Here is a 15,493-nt window from a genome sequence, read left to right as displayed (position 1 = left end):
GGAAGATTGAATAATATTGGTGATTGATTCCAATGTTTCTTATTTGCGTGTAAGGGGAAACCATTGATGTGAGGAATAACCAAGGCTTACTTCAGAAAGCCTAATTTTTGAAATTACAAATGCTCATGTACATATTTAATTTTAGGAACATTAAAGGCTTAGCCTAAGCATATTAACTAAAGTGGGAAAAGCAAACTCTATTTCTGCAAAAGGCAAGCTATTTTGGAAAGGGTGTGTGTGGCCTATCTCTAGTTCGTGCATGGAGGAGAGAGACATGAGCTTGTATTAGTTGTTGCTCGAAATTGTTGAATCAGTCAAATACATAGGAAATGGAAGATGAGCACCACTCCTATTGGGGGAGATTGCACCCAGTGTTCTCGATAATTTGCAAGTTCCGCGAGCAATTCCCATTGTAGTAGTATCAAGAATAGGCTTATCCTATGCCTTACGAATATCTACAAAGCCTTGGTGCATTGCATAAAAACCAATCTATGTGTCTAGCATTTTAGGTGTTGGTCGTTTAGCTTCTTGAAGAAGCTGACAGCCTTTGGGATTAGTACTAGTGTCCCGATGATGTCCATATGTTCTTGTACTAGAAGCAGACTTCCTAGTTGTGGAAAAAAGCAACCAAAAAGTCACTTTACCGTGTGAAATCTGTAACCTGCAGACACAGCCACACACGTGCTTTTTTTTTGGTAAAATCCATTGTATTTATAAGCTCATGAATTTACAATATGGGAAGTCTCCCACACACTAGCATAGAACTCCGAAAGAGAGCCCGATAGAAGAACTCAAAAACAAGTAGAGAACACTTCAAGGCAAGTAGCATCCAAATCCCTTGCAGCAAGACTGTCATGTAAAGACTGCTTAAGGGACATTCTGAAGAAAATATATGCCTGAGGAAACTGTTGACCCATCCTAGAATGCAGTCTCTGTGTCCAGATGGTCCATAATACCCAAAAGCGAGTCCAATGAAAGAAAAGGAGTAATGGAGACATCTGAGATGAGCAGCATCCAAACATCCAGAAAAGTTTCCCAAATCTGATAGAAGGGAACCGAAGCCGCAGTAAATGAGAAACATGAGTGATCAATGTGCGAGAGTGCGGGCAAAACCATAATAAGTGAGGAACTGTCTCGCGGGGATGAGAGCAACGGGGGCAGAAAGGAGAAGCAATGCGGCGAGCTGCCAATTTCACCCCAATGGAAAAGGCTCCCACTATACATCTCCAAAAGAAAAGCCTCTGTTTCAATGGCAATTTGGTTTTCCAGATTTTCATGAGACGGGATTGCCACCAAGATAAAGGCCTATCCAAATTCCAAAGAGTGTTGGCATGCTTGTCAATCCATGGCTGTGGAAGAAGAAATCTGTAAACCTTCGAGGAAGTCAGATTGTGTATCGAGAGTGTATGTGTAGCAGGAGGTATGGAAGTCAAATTCCAGTCCATTAATCTGTCCTGTGCAAACAGTGGAGGAACCGGAACAAATGGCTGCAACATAGTTGAAAGTGTTCTCCAAATGGATCTATGATGCAGGCCCAAGGAGAATGTCCTGCAAGCTTGTGGAAATGAAAGTGTATAGCCTTGTTGATCCACAACATCACCAACAAATCTTATGCCCAATTTCATGAGATTATATGCTTTGATAGGTGCCTGTAAAGCGAGAGGCGATGCAAACACCTTGCTCCAATGGATGCTTTCCAATCGAAAAGAATTGCCATGATGAGAGGAAGCACCTGTCCATTTTGCATATGAAAGAATTCTCTTCCAATCATGAAGAAAAGCAGTAGAAACAGGGCAACCAGGAATTTTTCCCTGAAAGGTAGATAAAACTGCTTCCCAGTGATCTGTAATCCAATGCCCATATGCATGGGAAGCCATGTTTCCACACATAGCTGCTAACATAATAGCCCATGGTTGTTTTTGCTGAAAAAAATCAGCAATCATAGTGCTCTTTCTTGCCAACATATGAACCTGGAGATTGAGAATATTCAGCCCCCCATGAGTCTTGGGTGAACAAATAGACTGCATAGGTAGTAGTCGCAAAGCTTTTTTAAGAGATTTGCTTTTCCAAAATATCTCCATAGCTTGGGACATATAAGAGGCCAAATGCTTGAAAGACCAAGGAAGAAGAGGCAAATAAAATTGCACATATGCCATAATGATGGACTGTACTATCCGGAGTCGAACATGTAGAGGCCAAGTGGACAAATGCCAGTATTCCAGCTTCTTATTGATCTTTTGAAGCACCCATTTGAGCTGTTGCTGCGGAGTAATATTCCAGCCAATGGGGTATCCGAGATGTCTGACAATAGTAAGGGAAGAGATAATGTGGCCTGGCCAAAACAGTGCATGCCAATCAGCTTCTTTCAAAGCTAGAAGTTTTGATTTCTGAAAATTGATATGCAGTCCAGCAGCTATGCCAAAATCATTCAGTGTATGCATCAAACGAGAAAGATCACTTTGAGAATTCCTTGGCATGAAGAATGAATCATCAGCATAGGCCTGTGCAAGAAAAGACTGTGCCCCTGGAATTTGCAAACCATGAAGCTGTCCTGTATCTGTCAGATAGTCCATATGCAAGAGTAACGGATGGGTAGCAATGGCATACAGTAGGGAACTAAGAGGGCAACCCTGTCTCACTGAGCGAGTCATAGTCCAGGTTCTTGACAACCCACCACCAAGCAAGCACTGTGCCGTGGCGTGAGAATAAAGCCAGTAAATGATGTGGACAAGTCGAGAGCCAAATCCCAATTTTTGCATAGTTTGAGAGATGAAATCCCAATGGACAGTATCAAAAGCTTTCGCAATGTCTATCTGCAGAATGAGAACATCTTGTTTAGAATATTTGGCATACTCAATCGCAAGCAAGGCATTGGAGATATTGTCAGTGATCTGCCTTCTGGGGACAAACCCATACTGCCTAGGATGAAGTCCTGCTTGCAAGAGGAAGCGAACCCTGAGGACAATCATTTTAGCAATGAGTTTGTAAATGACAGGCATGAGGGATATAGGCCGCCAATCAGCCATCGTCTCACACAACCTTTTTTTGGGAATCAATTTTACTAGGCCATGTTTCCAGGATGGAGGAAGAGATTGTTCTGCCCAAGCATGATTGATCATTAGAAGGAGAGTATTCTTGAGATCACCCCAAAATGCACGGAAGAATTCAACAGTCAGTCCATCCCAACCAGGGGAGCTGCTTTTGCGTAGATGACTCAAAGCATCTTCCAGTTCACTAAGCATAAAAGGCTGTTCCAATGCATGGGCCTGTTCCCGAGATACTATGGGCTGAACATGCATAAGAAATTGAGACCTGGCTGCATTTACTTGCATCAAATGATCAGGTTGAGAGGAAAGGAGCTGCTGAAAGTGACTAGAACATTGCAATTCCAAGTCTGATTTGGAAGTGGTCCAGGTGCCATCAGCCTTCTTGATCCTGCAAATATCCTCCTTTCGCCTATCCGCATGGAGACTTTTAAAAAAGGCTTTGGAGGAGCAGCCCTTATCCAAAAGGGGTTTCATACGAGCTCGGATTTGCCACTTCTTTAATTTGCGAAGATCATTTTGATGGATGATATGAACCGCATAAGCACAAGAATCCTGTTCAGAAGAAGTAAGCTGCCTATGAGAACTGATTGCATCCATTTGCTGCTTGTGGGATTGAGCCCATTTTATCTTGAGCCGAAGGTTTTCCATGTAACTCCGTCCATAGTCTTGAATAACAGCCTGTAAACGATGAGCAAGGCTGATCCAAGCAAAATCCATATCCTCCTGAGCATGGAAGAGGAGGGGACGGACAGCCACTCTCACCATGTTCTGAAATTGTTGATGAAGCAAGTAGGCACTATTAACATGGAGCAAGCGATGACCAAAAAAAGGCATATCATCTGTCAGACGTGCTATTGATAATGTCAAGCATACTGGGAAATGATCAGATAGCAGGAGGGAGTGATCAATCCGCAATGTACATGTGAAATCAGCATACTGCTGAGCATGCAGCAAATACCATCTGTCAAGTCGAGCCCAGTAATGATTAAAAGCATTGTGATGATATGTATAACCCATATCTGTGTCCCTTGTTGAGAGCCATAGATCTTCAGCATGCAGAGATGAGAGCATATCTTCCCAATGTCGGAACTCAGTGGGGATCATGTGAGAGCGATGAGTAGTATTATCTTGGGAGGCAGGCGAATTGTTAAAGTCTCCACACAAAAAAGCATTGGAAAGCCATGGGTATTGTTTGAGGGAGTCCCACATTTGAGCTCTAGTCGCAGAAGTTTGTGAGGCATAAACAGATGCTATTTCATAGAGAGTATCCTGCCAGGTGCACCTGATCACCATCCATCGACCCTGAGGATCATTGTGGGCCACCGTGGGCTGTATATCATGTTTTACAAGCATGCAAACCCCCGAAAAGTGCATTGTACCAGCATAAAAAATATCATAACCAGCATAGTGGCCTTGCTGACCAGCCAAGAAATGTTGATTGTGTTCTTGTAAGGAGATCACATCGGGATGCATTCTATGTACATAATGCCAGAAGAGTCTCCACTTATTGGCATTGCAAAGACCCTGAACATTGTATGTAATGCAAGTGATTGAAGTAGACATAAAAGATATGTACAGTCAAACCAAAAGGCAGAATAGAATGTAAACTGTCAGGCCTCAGCCATGACATCAACATCCACCTGGGCTCCTGGATCATTAGCTCTATGATCCTCATCATTATCACATACAGGGATGCCTCTTTTTAGCACATCAACCCACAGTTGAGAAGCAAGGCTGTCAGCAGGGGAAGAGGTCTGGCCAGGGGTAGAAATTGAAGCATCCCAATGGCGAGATTGTAGTGGACGTGGTTTGAGAGCAAAAACCTTTTTGGGTTGCTGCCAGGCACCCTGGGGAGAGACATGAGATTCTGAAATTTTGCCCTTACCCTTATCCTTTTGCTTAGCTGAAACCTGAAGTACATTTTCCTTGGAAGGGACAGATTTGAGAGCCACATCACCCAGTTTGGTAGGCATTGCCTTAGACCCCGAGGGATAAGTCGGAGGGGGAGTATTTTCTGGAGCAATAGCTGTGGGAGGAAGCTGATGCAGAACTGCAGGACACTGTGAGGCTAAGTGGCCAAACTTATGGCATGTGAAACAAGCCCCTGCAAAAACTCCCCATTTCAAGTCAAAATATTTTTCACCAAGGGGAACATCCTCCACTTCGACCGCAATGGAAGGAGGGGTTGGGTGATCTGTATCCCAAAGAATACAAAAGCGATTGCGATTACCCGAAGGGCGGGGTGGGCAAACAACTTGCCCCAAAGTGGCTGCCAAACTTGGTAACTCAGCCCTCATATAGTCTGGAAAATCCACTACCTCAACCCATACGGGGCAATGATGTCGAATGAGGCTGTGGTAATCTTTGTTTGGCGACCATGGCATGACATGCACCATTTGTCTGCCATAGAAAAGGGGCGACATCTCCAAAATCTGCTGGCGATATGAGGCATCTGAAAAGTGTACCTCATAAAAACCCCTAGAAGCAAAATATACCCCTTCAACAAAGCAGCCTCCCAACAATGCCTGAACCCATTGAGCCACATCATTTGCTGAAGGAAGCTTTCCTGGGAAGAAGATAATAACTGCTTGCTGAGAGAATTTTCGAAGAGGAGCAACCAATGATGGAAGCTTCAACTTGTATTTGATGGCCGGGGGAGGTTTGGCCCACTCCTTCCGGCTGTACTGAAATTCATCTTTAAGCATATCAAAGACATAGTGAGCGTCGACCGAATCTGTAGTAGAAAAATCAACCTGTTGTCTTTTGGAGTCCCGGGTCGACTCCTTACGAGAGTAGCTTTTGAACTGATCTTCCATGAAGAGAAGCAGGGCAGGATTGAAGGAAGGGCAGAGCAAAGAAGGGCTGTACGGACGAAGAATAAGCTAGAGATGCGAGCTGTACGGAAAGAAGGAAGAAGCAGGGAGAATAAAGACTGTACGAATTTCGGAAGTGGAGAGGGGGCTGACGCAACAGGCAGGACTGTGTGTACGGAAAAGGGCAAGAGATACGACGGTGAAACAAGGAAGAAAGCGTAGGGCAAGCTGACGGGACGGAGCAGCGCAGGAGGAGAGAAGAGTGGCTGTACGGCGTCCGTACGAAAGTACGGCGTCCGTACAGTTGTACGGACAGAACGCAGGAGCGAGCGGAAGAACGAGGGGAACGCGGACGTGTACGGAGAGCGCAGGTACGATCAGAGACCACGAGTCGAATTCGTTTCTCTCACGCACATGGAATCCCTCGCCGTCGTCACTTCTCCTCGCCACACACGTGCACACACACACGCACACACACACACATACAGATGACTAAAGGTCGAGGAGGAGAGGGAAAGGGTGGTTCCCTAGAGCAGCCTAAAGCTTGGCCTTAAGGGAGGGATGGGGAGTCATGAGTAGTATGACAGCCCGCCAAAAGGGCACAAACGAGATCTCAGCCTAGTAGGAGGGCTTGTGCTGGAAGCTGGCAAGACAGGGGAGGTTGCAAGCACCAGACACGTATGAGCTTCTCTCTCACCACACACTTTATTTTGTTGTAAAAAAACCTTTCATTAAGAAGAATTTCCATTCATAGCTGTCCCAAAGTGAGACAACTACTACTCATAAGCTAGAGGAAACTGAAAAAAAAACCATGATAGAACTAGACACACACAAGCTTCTCTCTCACCCACCCACCCACACACTTTTAGTGCACCAAAGGCATTCCATAGCCATGGAGGTAAATTTTGGAATATCTGAAGAAGACCAAGGGATAAGCAAATGAAACTGCACATAAGCCATAATAATAGATTGCACAATTTGAACATGAGCCTGCAATGGCGATGTAGACAATTTCCAATAGTCGGATCTTATGAAAAAGTTTTTGTAATACCCATAGTCTTTCCTGTGGTAATGAAATGTGCCAATCAATGGGGTATCCTAAATGATGCACAGTTTGATAAGAGGGCAGCACAAGCCTAGGCCATAAAATTGCGATGCCAATCACGCTCATGCAATGGCAGGAGTTTGGACTTTACAAAATTCACTCTTAACCTAGTTGCGTGACCAAACGAGTCAAGAGCCTGCATAAGATGCCGAACATCCGATACAGAATTCCTTAAGAGGAGGAGTCGTCATCTGCATCGACCGGATTGACAAATGGAACACCTCTGGGATACTGAATACCATGCAGATGCTGGTGTGACATCAAATCATCCATATACATCAAAAGTGGATGAGTGGCAATGGCGAAAAGCAAAGCACTGAGGGGGCAGCCCTGATGAACTGAGCCTCCCAATGTCCATGAAGAAGAGAATGCATCTGATAGAAGACAGGATGCAGTGCCACCTTCATAAAGCCAATAAACCACTCTTTGCATCTTTGGTCCAAACTCAACCGCTGCATGACATGAGCAACAAAGTCCCATCTTGCAGTATCAAAGGCTTTTTCAATGTCAATCTGCATGATCAAGACATTCTGTTGTGTATACTTAGCATATTCTATACCAACATAAGCATTTGCAATGTTATCCATAATCTGTTTGCAAGGCACAAATCCATATTGCGTAGGATGTAAGCCTGTATATGCGATATACACATTACCAGTATTTTAGAAATGATTTTGTAAATGACAGGCATCAAAGTAATGGGGTGCCAATCGGACAAATGTTTGCAGAGAGGCTTCTTGGGAATCAAACGCAACAAACCTCTTTTCCAAGAAGTAGGCATAGATTGCGACAGCTAGGCATCATTAATCATGTTCAATAAGATAGGACTGATGTCATCCAAAAATTCAACAAAAAATTCCACTGTGAGGTCGGGGATTTTGGAGTGTCCCAATCCAAATAAGGCCACTTTCAATTCTTGATCTGTGAAAGGCAAGTCCAATGAGGTTGCCTCATCACAAGAGAGAATTGGATGAACATGACGAAGAAGAGCGAATCTGGCATCAATCTCCACTGGAAAAGGAGGGGAAGAAAACAATACACTAAAATAACTGCTGAACAACATCATCAAGTTGCTGCTTGTTCATTGTCCACGAACCATCCGCGTGCAAGGCACAATCCAAAGAGTGCATTCGTCCCGAGAGGTATGTAAGCTTTTGAAGAAGGCCTTGGAAGAACAGCCAGTATTCTGCATGGCCTTTTGACGAGAACAAAGCTGCCATTTCCTTAACTTTCCTTGATCATTCTGTGCCAGACAATGAAGGGCAGCTCGAAATTCAGATTGCTCCTTAGTAGATAATTGATGCTGCTGCGCAGTCACAGAAAAATGCTGAATTAAAGCCTCCGCATCAGCCATTTTCTCGTGTAAATCACCAAGATAGCATTTACCATATCCTTTGATTAGAGTCTGCATACTGGAAGCAAAAACAACCTGTGCCCAATCCAGATTCACAGAAGTGTGCAAAGCAAGCCCGGTGATAAGTCCCTTGACCATAACTGAAAAGGGTTGGTGAGTCAAATAGGAATTGTTAACCAGCAAGAATCTCTTATAGGGCAGCGGCAAATCATGCACTGGAAGGCCAAAGAAGAAAGCAATGATGACCGGGAAATGCTCCGAAAGGTGCAATGAGTAATCCAAAGAGAGATCACAAGTGAAGTCATCAAATTGCACCACGTAAAGCAGATACCATCAATCCAACCTTGCCCAATACTGGGTGAAAGCATAATGATGAAAAGTATACCTGTGGTCGTCTAGCATAAGATGTTTCCACCTCACAGGCATGTAATGAATCAACCATTTGAATCCAGGCATTCTCTCTGAAGCATATGAGACCGATGAGTAGTGCTGTCATTAATGTCAGGGGAATTATTAAAGTCCCCACAATAAATGCATTCCCACTCCAAGGATAGTCAGCCAAATGATGCCACATTTAATCCCGAGCAGCAGAAGTATGTGAGGCATAAACTGAGGCAAACTCAAAAGTATCCCCATTAATCATGCATTTGACAATAATGTAGCAGACCCTTCACAGCCCGTAAAAGCATGCTGATTATGTTCTTGCAAACATACGACATGTGGCTTATGAGAAATGATGTAGTCCCAAACTAACCTCCATTTATTTATGTTACAAAGGCCTCGAACATCGTACAAAACACATTTGATCGGTATATACATATATACAAAGGGAAGTCTGTGAGTTACAAATTTCAAGACTCAACCAGCATGGCTGCACCAGGTTGTGGTGAGCCAAGCATCCCCTTGTTCCTCAGTTGAAACATATGGAGAAGAAACAGGATGTGATGTAGCAACCATTTGTGATAAAAATAATGGATCTAAGCGAACCACCACAGACCACAACACACACTCAATCCCCCCCCCCCCCCCGCCCCCCGCCCCCACACACACACACACACACACACACACACAAAGGAATGGCTAAAACACAAGGAAACTATGACTTTACAAAGATAAAACTATGCATGAGCAAACAATTTCAATTCCAAGATAAATATGCTTTTAAAATCTGATTGGCACCTACAATCACTTAGTAACAAAATCTTAATCAAAGAAAATAAATATTGAGATATGCAGAAAGAAATAACCCCTACCAAATCTAAAACTTTGAATAAAGCAAAAATATATTGAAACCAGAGACATAAGTTAATCAAATTCCACTTTACAGTTTATATTGACATCCCCCTGACATCAAAATTGAGGATCTAGAATCATGCTACATCAACTTCAATTGATTCTCTTGTTCAATATTACTAGCTTAGAAAAGAGGTCCACATGGACTGATCATATAGAAGCTCGCTCCATCTATCTCGCAACATTGTTTCTACTGCTTGTAGATGTGGAAGCACTTGAATAGCACCCAGGCCCGATGTAGACCCATCTTCTTCCACAAGTCCTAACCTTGATAAGATTTTTAGTGCATCGTCCACAGGCATCTCTATCTGCAAAGATTTTCAGAGTGTCAAAAGACCTCACCTTTTTTCAGATTAAATAAGATTTCATGATTCATTCTTTCTTCTTTCTACACTTCCAACATTGAAGTTAGGGACTCCTTAAAATGTTTCCCAACACATATATGCCATGTACAACTATGGCATAGACTGATCTATAGAATGTCACCTACACTTAGAGTGATGAGCTTGCTAGCTTTCCTGATACAGTTTTACATAGGACTTTCCAAAAAAGCATGCAGACTACCCCTATTTACATAACTGCACAGTGAAACACTGATGTATGCAATCAAAGCTTGTTGAAACAGAAAGTGTGAAAGGAAGTGGCGAAAGCCAGAATTGACAACTCTATACCATGTCCCAGTACCAACCCCATGCCCCCCAACCCTTGCCCCCATGCCAGTTTTCCAAGGCTGCAAAATTAATATTGCATGCCAAATGGTTGGATGTAATGCTGGAAAGAAGAACCTGGCCATGATTTCCATGGGCTGCAAGGGCTACTCCCAACTGGCTCGAGTTCAGGCCTAGCATATTTAAGATGGGGCACTCGGGACCCCATCTATATGTGGTCTGCCAATATTTTGTGGTGGAATCAGCTCAAGTCAGATTTTGGGGCGCCTGCCAGGGCTATCCTTTGAAGTTTGAAATTCTAACTATTCGACGAAGTACAAACAAACCACTAGATGTTGTACAAACAAGAAATACATCACTGCATCCTGAGAGAAAATATTAAAGAATTCTGTCCTTACTGATCATGGGTGGTCATGTCAAGGCCACATAAGATAAGACTGTGGCAGCAAAGCCATTTGAGATTGTGCTAGTTAGGATGGCTTTACTGTTAGAATTATTATTATAATTTAGCAGTGACCAATGTAATGTAATAAGTAGGTTAGGGGCACTTTTCCCTCATTTAGAGGTTTTTTCCCCTAACCACAGTTAGTTCACTAACTATGGTTAGTGAAGGATAAGGTTTTTGTCACTTAGACAAAACCTATCCCACTTCTTGTATTACTTACTTCTTCTATTGCAAGCACTACGTCCAGCTCTCTCTTGCTCTCACACTCTCTTTTCTAACATTTGGTATCAGAGCCCAAGTTTTGCTTTTTTGTTGCTTCCTAGCCCGCAAGCTCCCTGCTCCCTACTTCCGTACTTGCTCTTTGCTCCTTGCACTAAGCTCCCGTCCGTACAGCTCTGTCCGTACAGTCCGTACAACTATACGGATCCGTACTGCCTGCTCTATACCAGCCTGCGCCGCCATTTCGTAAAAGTTCCAGTGCAGCGGTCGTTCGTACACTTTGATATCCGTACTGATCTGTCATACAACGCCGTAAAGTTCTTACGCCATCATTCCATACAACGCTGTAGCATTCCGTACAACTTCTGCGCCGTATTGTCATCCGTACTTGCATGCCGTCCATAATGTCAGAGTACCTGCATTTTCGTACAGGCCGCCGTACGACAGCTGGCAGCTCGTGCGTACTTCAACGCAGTACTGTTCCGTACAGGTATACGGAGTCCATCCGTACAAGCTGTACCGACCGTACAACTGTACTTAGCCGTACTGTTAGTCCGTACAGCTTGGAGGCGTTAGTACCTTGAGCAGTTTTCCTTTGCAGGACATTTTGAAAGGCGCTTTTGTCACACATTTCTGCATTTGAGCCATTATTTGGCTATAAAATTTGGGGCTTTTGCAATCACACTACAATTTTGCAGTGAAATTTGGGGCTTTTGCAGGCAGAGTGCGATTTGTGCAACATTTGGGGCTTTCAAACCATTTGCCCTCTTTTGTATGCAATTTCCCACAAGAAATTGGGGCTTTTGCATTTGGGTTGCAATTTTGCAGGTAAAAGGGCATTTTGGAAGTTTGCAAACAGTTTTTTTCCATGAAAAAGACTTCTATTAAGTAAGAACAAAAACCCGCGAGAGCAAGCTCAAAGCGGAATACATCATGAAATCATGAGGATAATAAAAAACCCCCTCAGAGTGAGGTGGAAAGAAACCAAGGCTGAGGCTGAAAGTGCCATCTCAACCCTGTAGTAGATTCAGAGAAGAAAGGAGAATCCTTCCATTCCCTGAAGAAAGAAGCCCTCCTAGCTGAGGCTGCACGGGAGTCCCCCTGCATACTCGTCCATACGGCCATCAGAGTGTGTACGATGTCTGTCCAGATACTAGCCAATGTGTGCGAGGGATGAACCTGAGTACCCTCCATAGCCTCTGTGCATCTGGATCTCCAGATATGCCAGGCTGCTATGCTCGCTATAATCTCCCAAGAAGTATCCACAGAGGCATGTACAGCTGTAAAAGGACGGTGTGTAACCACATCCAACGAGCAGAGCTCCACCCGATGATGTCGAACTGAAATGGCCCGGGAGGAGTCAAGTCCCTCATAGAAAACCTGAGGTCCTGTAAGAGAAAGCCAAGCCACCGAGCCCCAAGTCATAAAGAGTGGGGAATGGGCAAAGTGACTGAAGATCCTGGCTATCCCCATCCAAATCAATCTCGCCTGTCTGCAATCCCATAAGCAATGCTGAATAGACTCCGAAGCAGAAAGGCAACGAGGGCAAGTAGGGTCGGCTCCGAATCTGGACCTCCAAAGGTTCACTGCAATCCCTCCATGAATAGAAAGCCAAAAGAAGATAGTGATCTTTCTATTCCTGTGGGATTTCCAGAGCCTCCTCCAGAAGTACCTCTGCTGATCCGCAGTAATACCAAAAGTCTCCCAATGAGGAACTCTGGAGGGTCTCCAACCTCTACTACTGAGCTGAAATCTCCTGGCATTACTGACCGTGTAACGAAAGAAGGGGATGGTCTTCTCTCGATGCCCCGCGTCAATCCACTCCCACTCTCCGGGGTCCCACTGTAAATACCTGATGGGAACTCCTCCATAGAGCCAAAGTCTCCAAGACCCGGTGGAGAGTAACTGGGGGTCAGGGTCTAAGAACCACTCTGAATCTGATCCCTGCATCAAAAGGCCTACGACCCTGATAGGCTGAAAAGCAGACTCAAGCAATATATCATCTGTAGATCTGAGCAATCTGCCACCAACCTGGACACTGAAAACCAAAGCATCCTCCTGTGCACCTCGGAAGGCTAAGACCTGAAGTGGAACCCCGCCTCTCGAGAAAGTACCTGCCCAAGTGGAGGTAGTGAGAGGCATATCATCTGTGTCTATCCAAGCCTCTGGAAGGGCTGACTCAATCTGCAAGATCCTCCCTGCACTCCCTCTGAGATGTCCTATCAACCCTGACTTGGTTTCCTCTGGAAGCCTACGGAAGGCTTTCCAAGATCCCAAAGAAGAAGCAGGTCCCCTCTCCCACCTGGCCCACTGCATGTAGAGTGAGGCACCCAGTGGTCTGCCACGATCATCTAAAATACTGTCGTTCCACATGATGGGCTGCCTATCAATCTCTTCCCGGGAGGAAGGAGGAATCCTCCGAAGAGAGCTTCTGAAACTAGCCCAAGCTTTCAGAATGGCAACCATGAGAGGGGATGAAGGTGATCTGAGGTGTGCTGAGGTGAAAATCCATCTAACACTGCTCATCCAGTCTCCTCCTGAGGAAGGTGTGCACCTCTGTATGCTGCTGATAAGAAAGTCCTTCCACGGTTCCTGTCCTGGCATAAGTCCTCGCACCACTATCTTGCAAAGTAAGGCTCTGCACTGTAAATCTGGATCAATAATATTGAGACCCCCATCCTGTGTAGGGAGGATGAGGGTCTCCCAAGCCACCCTGGCTAAGGCATCTGCTATGCCATTAAGCCCACTCCAGAGAAAGTTCCTGATCGGTCTTATGAGCTGAATGATGCAGTCCCTAGAACGGCACCAACATGAACAAATAAACCAGGCCGTGGCCAAAAGGACCTGGTTGACCACCACAACTCTAGAGGCAAGATCCAGCTTGGCTGAGCTCCAAAAGAGAAGCTTCCTTCTGATGCTCTCCAACACGGGAGCAAACTGCTGCGTGGTAGAAATACCCAAGCCGACCTGGCAGCCCAAATACCTGATAGGCACACCCCTCTGAACCCAAGTGAACCCTATGTCAAGTCCCCAAACTGGAGTGTCCTCATCACTGATCCAAAAGCCATTGGATTTATGCCAATTTATCTGCGCCCCTGCCGCCAAGCAAAATAAATCCAATGCTGTCCTGAAAGAAGTCAATGTCTGTGGAGAGGCATCCAAATAAATCGCTGTGTCATCAGCCAACTCACTGTCAAGCAGCTCCTCTTCTCTTCTGATAGGAAGTCTCAGCCCAAAGATGTCAGCTTGAGATCTAACATAGATGCTCATAGCTTCGGCCACGAATAAAAAAAGGAAAGGAGCAAGGGGGCATCCCTGACGGACTGATCTCGAAATCTGAAATCTCTCACCCCTTACCCCACCAATAAGTACCTGGCTATGGGCTGATCTGTACAAAGAGGAAACACCTCTGATCCAAACATCAGTGAATCCAAAGCGTAGTAGGGTGCCCTCCAAAAAACTCCAATCTACTCTGTCATAAGCTTTTTCAAAATCCAACAGTAGAATGGCAAGATTCTGGCCACTCTGCACGGCCCACTCTGAAGCTTCCCAGAAAGAAAAAATGTTATCAAAAATACTTCTGCCATGCACAAATCCCGTCTGAGTGTCGTGGATAAGATCAGGGAGAAGTGGCTGCAATCGGAGGCTGATAGCCTTGGCCAGAATCTTGTAACAAGTCCCCAGAAGTGTGATAGGCCTCCACTGGGACAATAAATTTCTGCTACCTCCTTTTGGGATAAGGTGGATGAGGCCCTCTGTAAGCGATTCAGGCATCTCGCCAGAGTCCCAAATGGCCTGCATGGCTGAAGTAATATAGTCTCCAATCATATCCCAAAATGCAATGAAAAAAGACGGAGTGAGGCCATCTAAACCTGGGCACTTGCCCTTGTGAAGGGCTGAAAGTGCAGTCCTGAACTCTGTGTTGGTGAAAGGTGCGTCAAGTAGAACATGCAAATCCGGATTCACCAACACTGGGATACTCTGCCAAATAGCCTGTCTAGCATCCTCTATATCGTGTGTCTCAGGATCAGCAGTAAGGAGGGTGGCATAGAAATCTGAAGCTATGCGTAAGACGTCATCTGGCTCTGTCTGTAAAACCCCATGTGAGTCAATAAGCTGAGATACACTCTCTCTACTATGTCTAGGGCCAAGAGTAGAGAAGAAGTGTTTATTGACTCTACCACCCATCTGAATCCAGAAGGACTCCCGTGCATGAAAGGCATACTCTGCTCTCTGATCAAGCAATAACTGCAAGTGAGCCCTCGCTGCAGCAAGGCGCTCCTGAATCCAAGCATCTGAAGGCCGTTTCTGCTCTTCCCTCTGCAAAGCTGCTAACTGCTGGCGAACACCAATCTCACGTCTGAGAATATCTCGTCTCCTGGTAGAAGCAACTGAGCAGTAAAAGTCACTAATACCAGAGAGGGCAGCGGCTAAATGTGAAGGATGTGGCTGCCCTCCCTGGACATGAGCAAACCATACCCGTAGGGCTGCCTCTGTAAGGTCCTCCTCTGTGTAAAAGGCATCTGGGATCCTGATGCTGGCTGATCGG

At 45.0% G+C, this 15,493-nt stretch overlaps 1 protein-coding gene across 2 annotated transcripts in view; it reads right to left on the bottom strand.

Annotated features, from left to right (window-relative positions):
• Positions 1–9,637: 9,637 nt before the first annotated feature.
• Positions 9,638–15,493, bottom strand: part of LOC147887391 (DUF3754 family protein, putative (DUF3754)) — a 177,144-nt gene continuing 171,288 nt past the window's right edge. Inside the window, exon 14 of one of the 2 annotated variants that reach the window (XM_087394719.1) lies at positions 9,638–9,920. In XM_087394719.1, the coding sequence (XP_087250845.1) occupies positions 9,732–9,920 (189 nt within the window). In that variant the 3' untranslated portion in view covers positions 9,638–9,731. The remainder of the gene's footprint in view (positions 9,921–15,493) is intronic. The other variant, XM_087394720.1, reaches the window with a different exon arrangement.

The sequence above is a fragment of the Dipteris shenzhenensis genome, chromosome 23 (assembly GCF_047967505.1).
Source record: "Dipteris shenzhenensis isolate YYH24624 ecotype China chromosome 23, Dip_SZ_1.0, whole genome shotgun sequence".
NCBI classification, from domain to species: Eukaryota; Viridiplantae; Streptophyta; class Polypodiopsida; order Gleicheniales; family Dipteridaceae; genus Dipteris; species Dipteris shenzhenensis.
The sequence above is the reverse complement of the archived record's forward strand: the minus strand, read 5'-3'. Positions and strand labels throughout refer to the sequence as shown.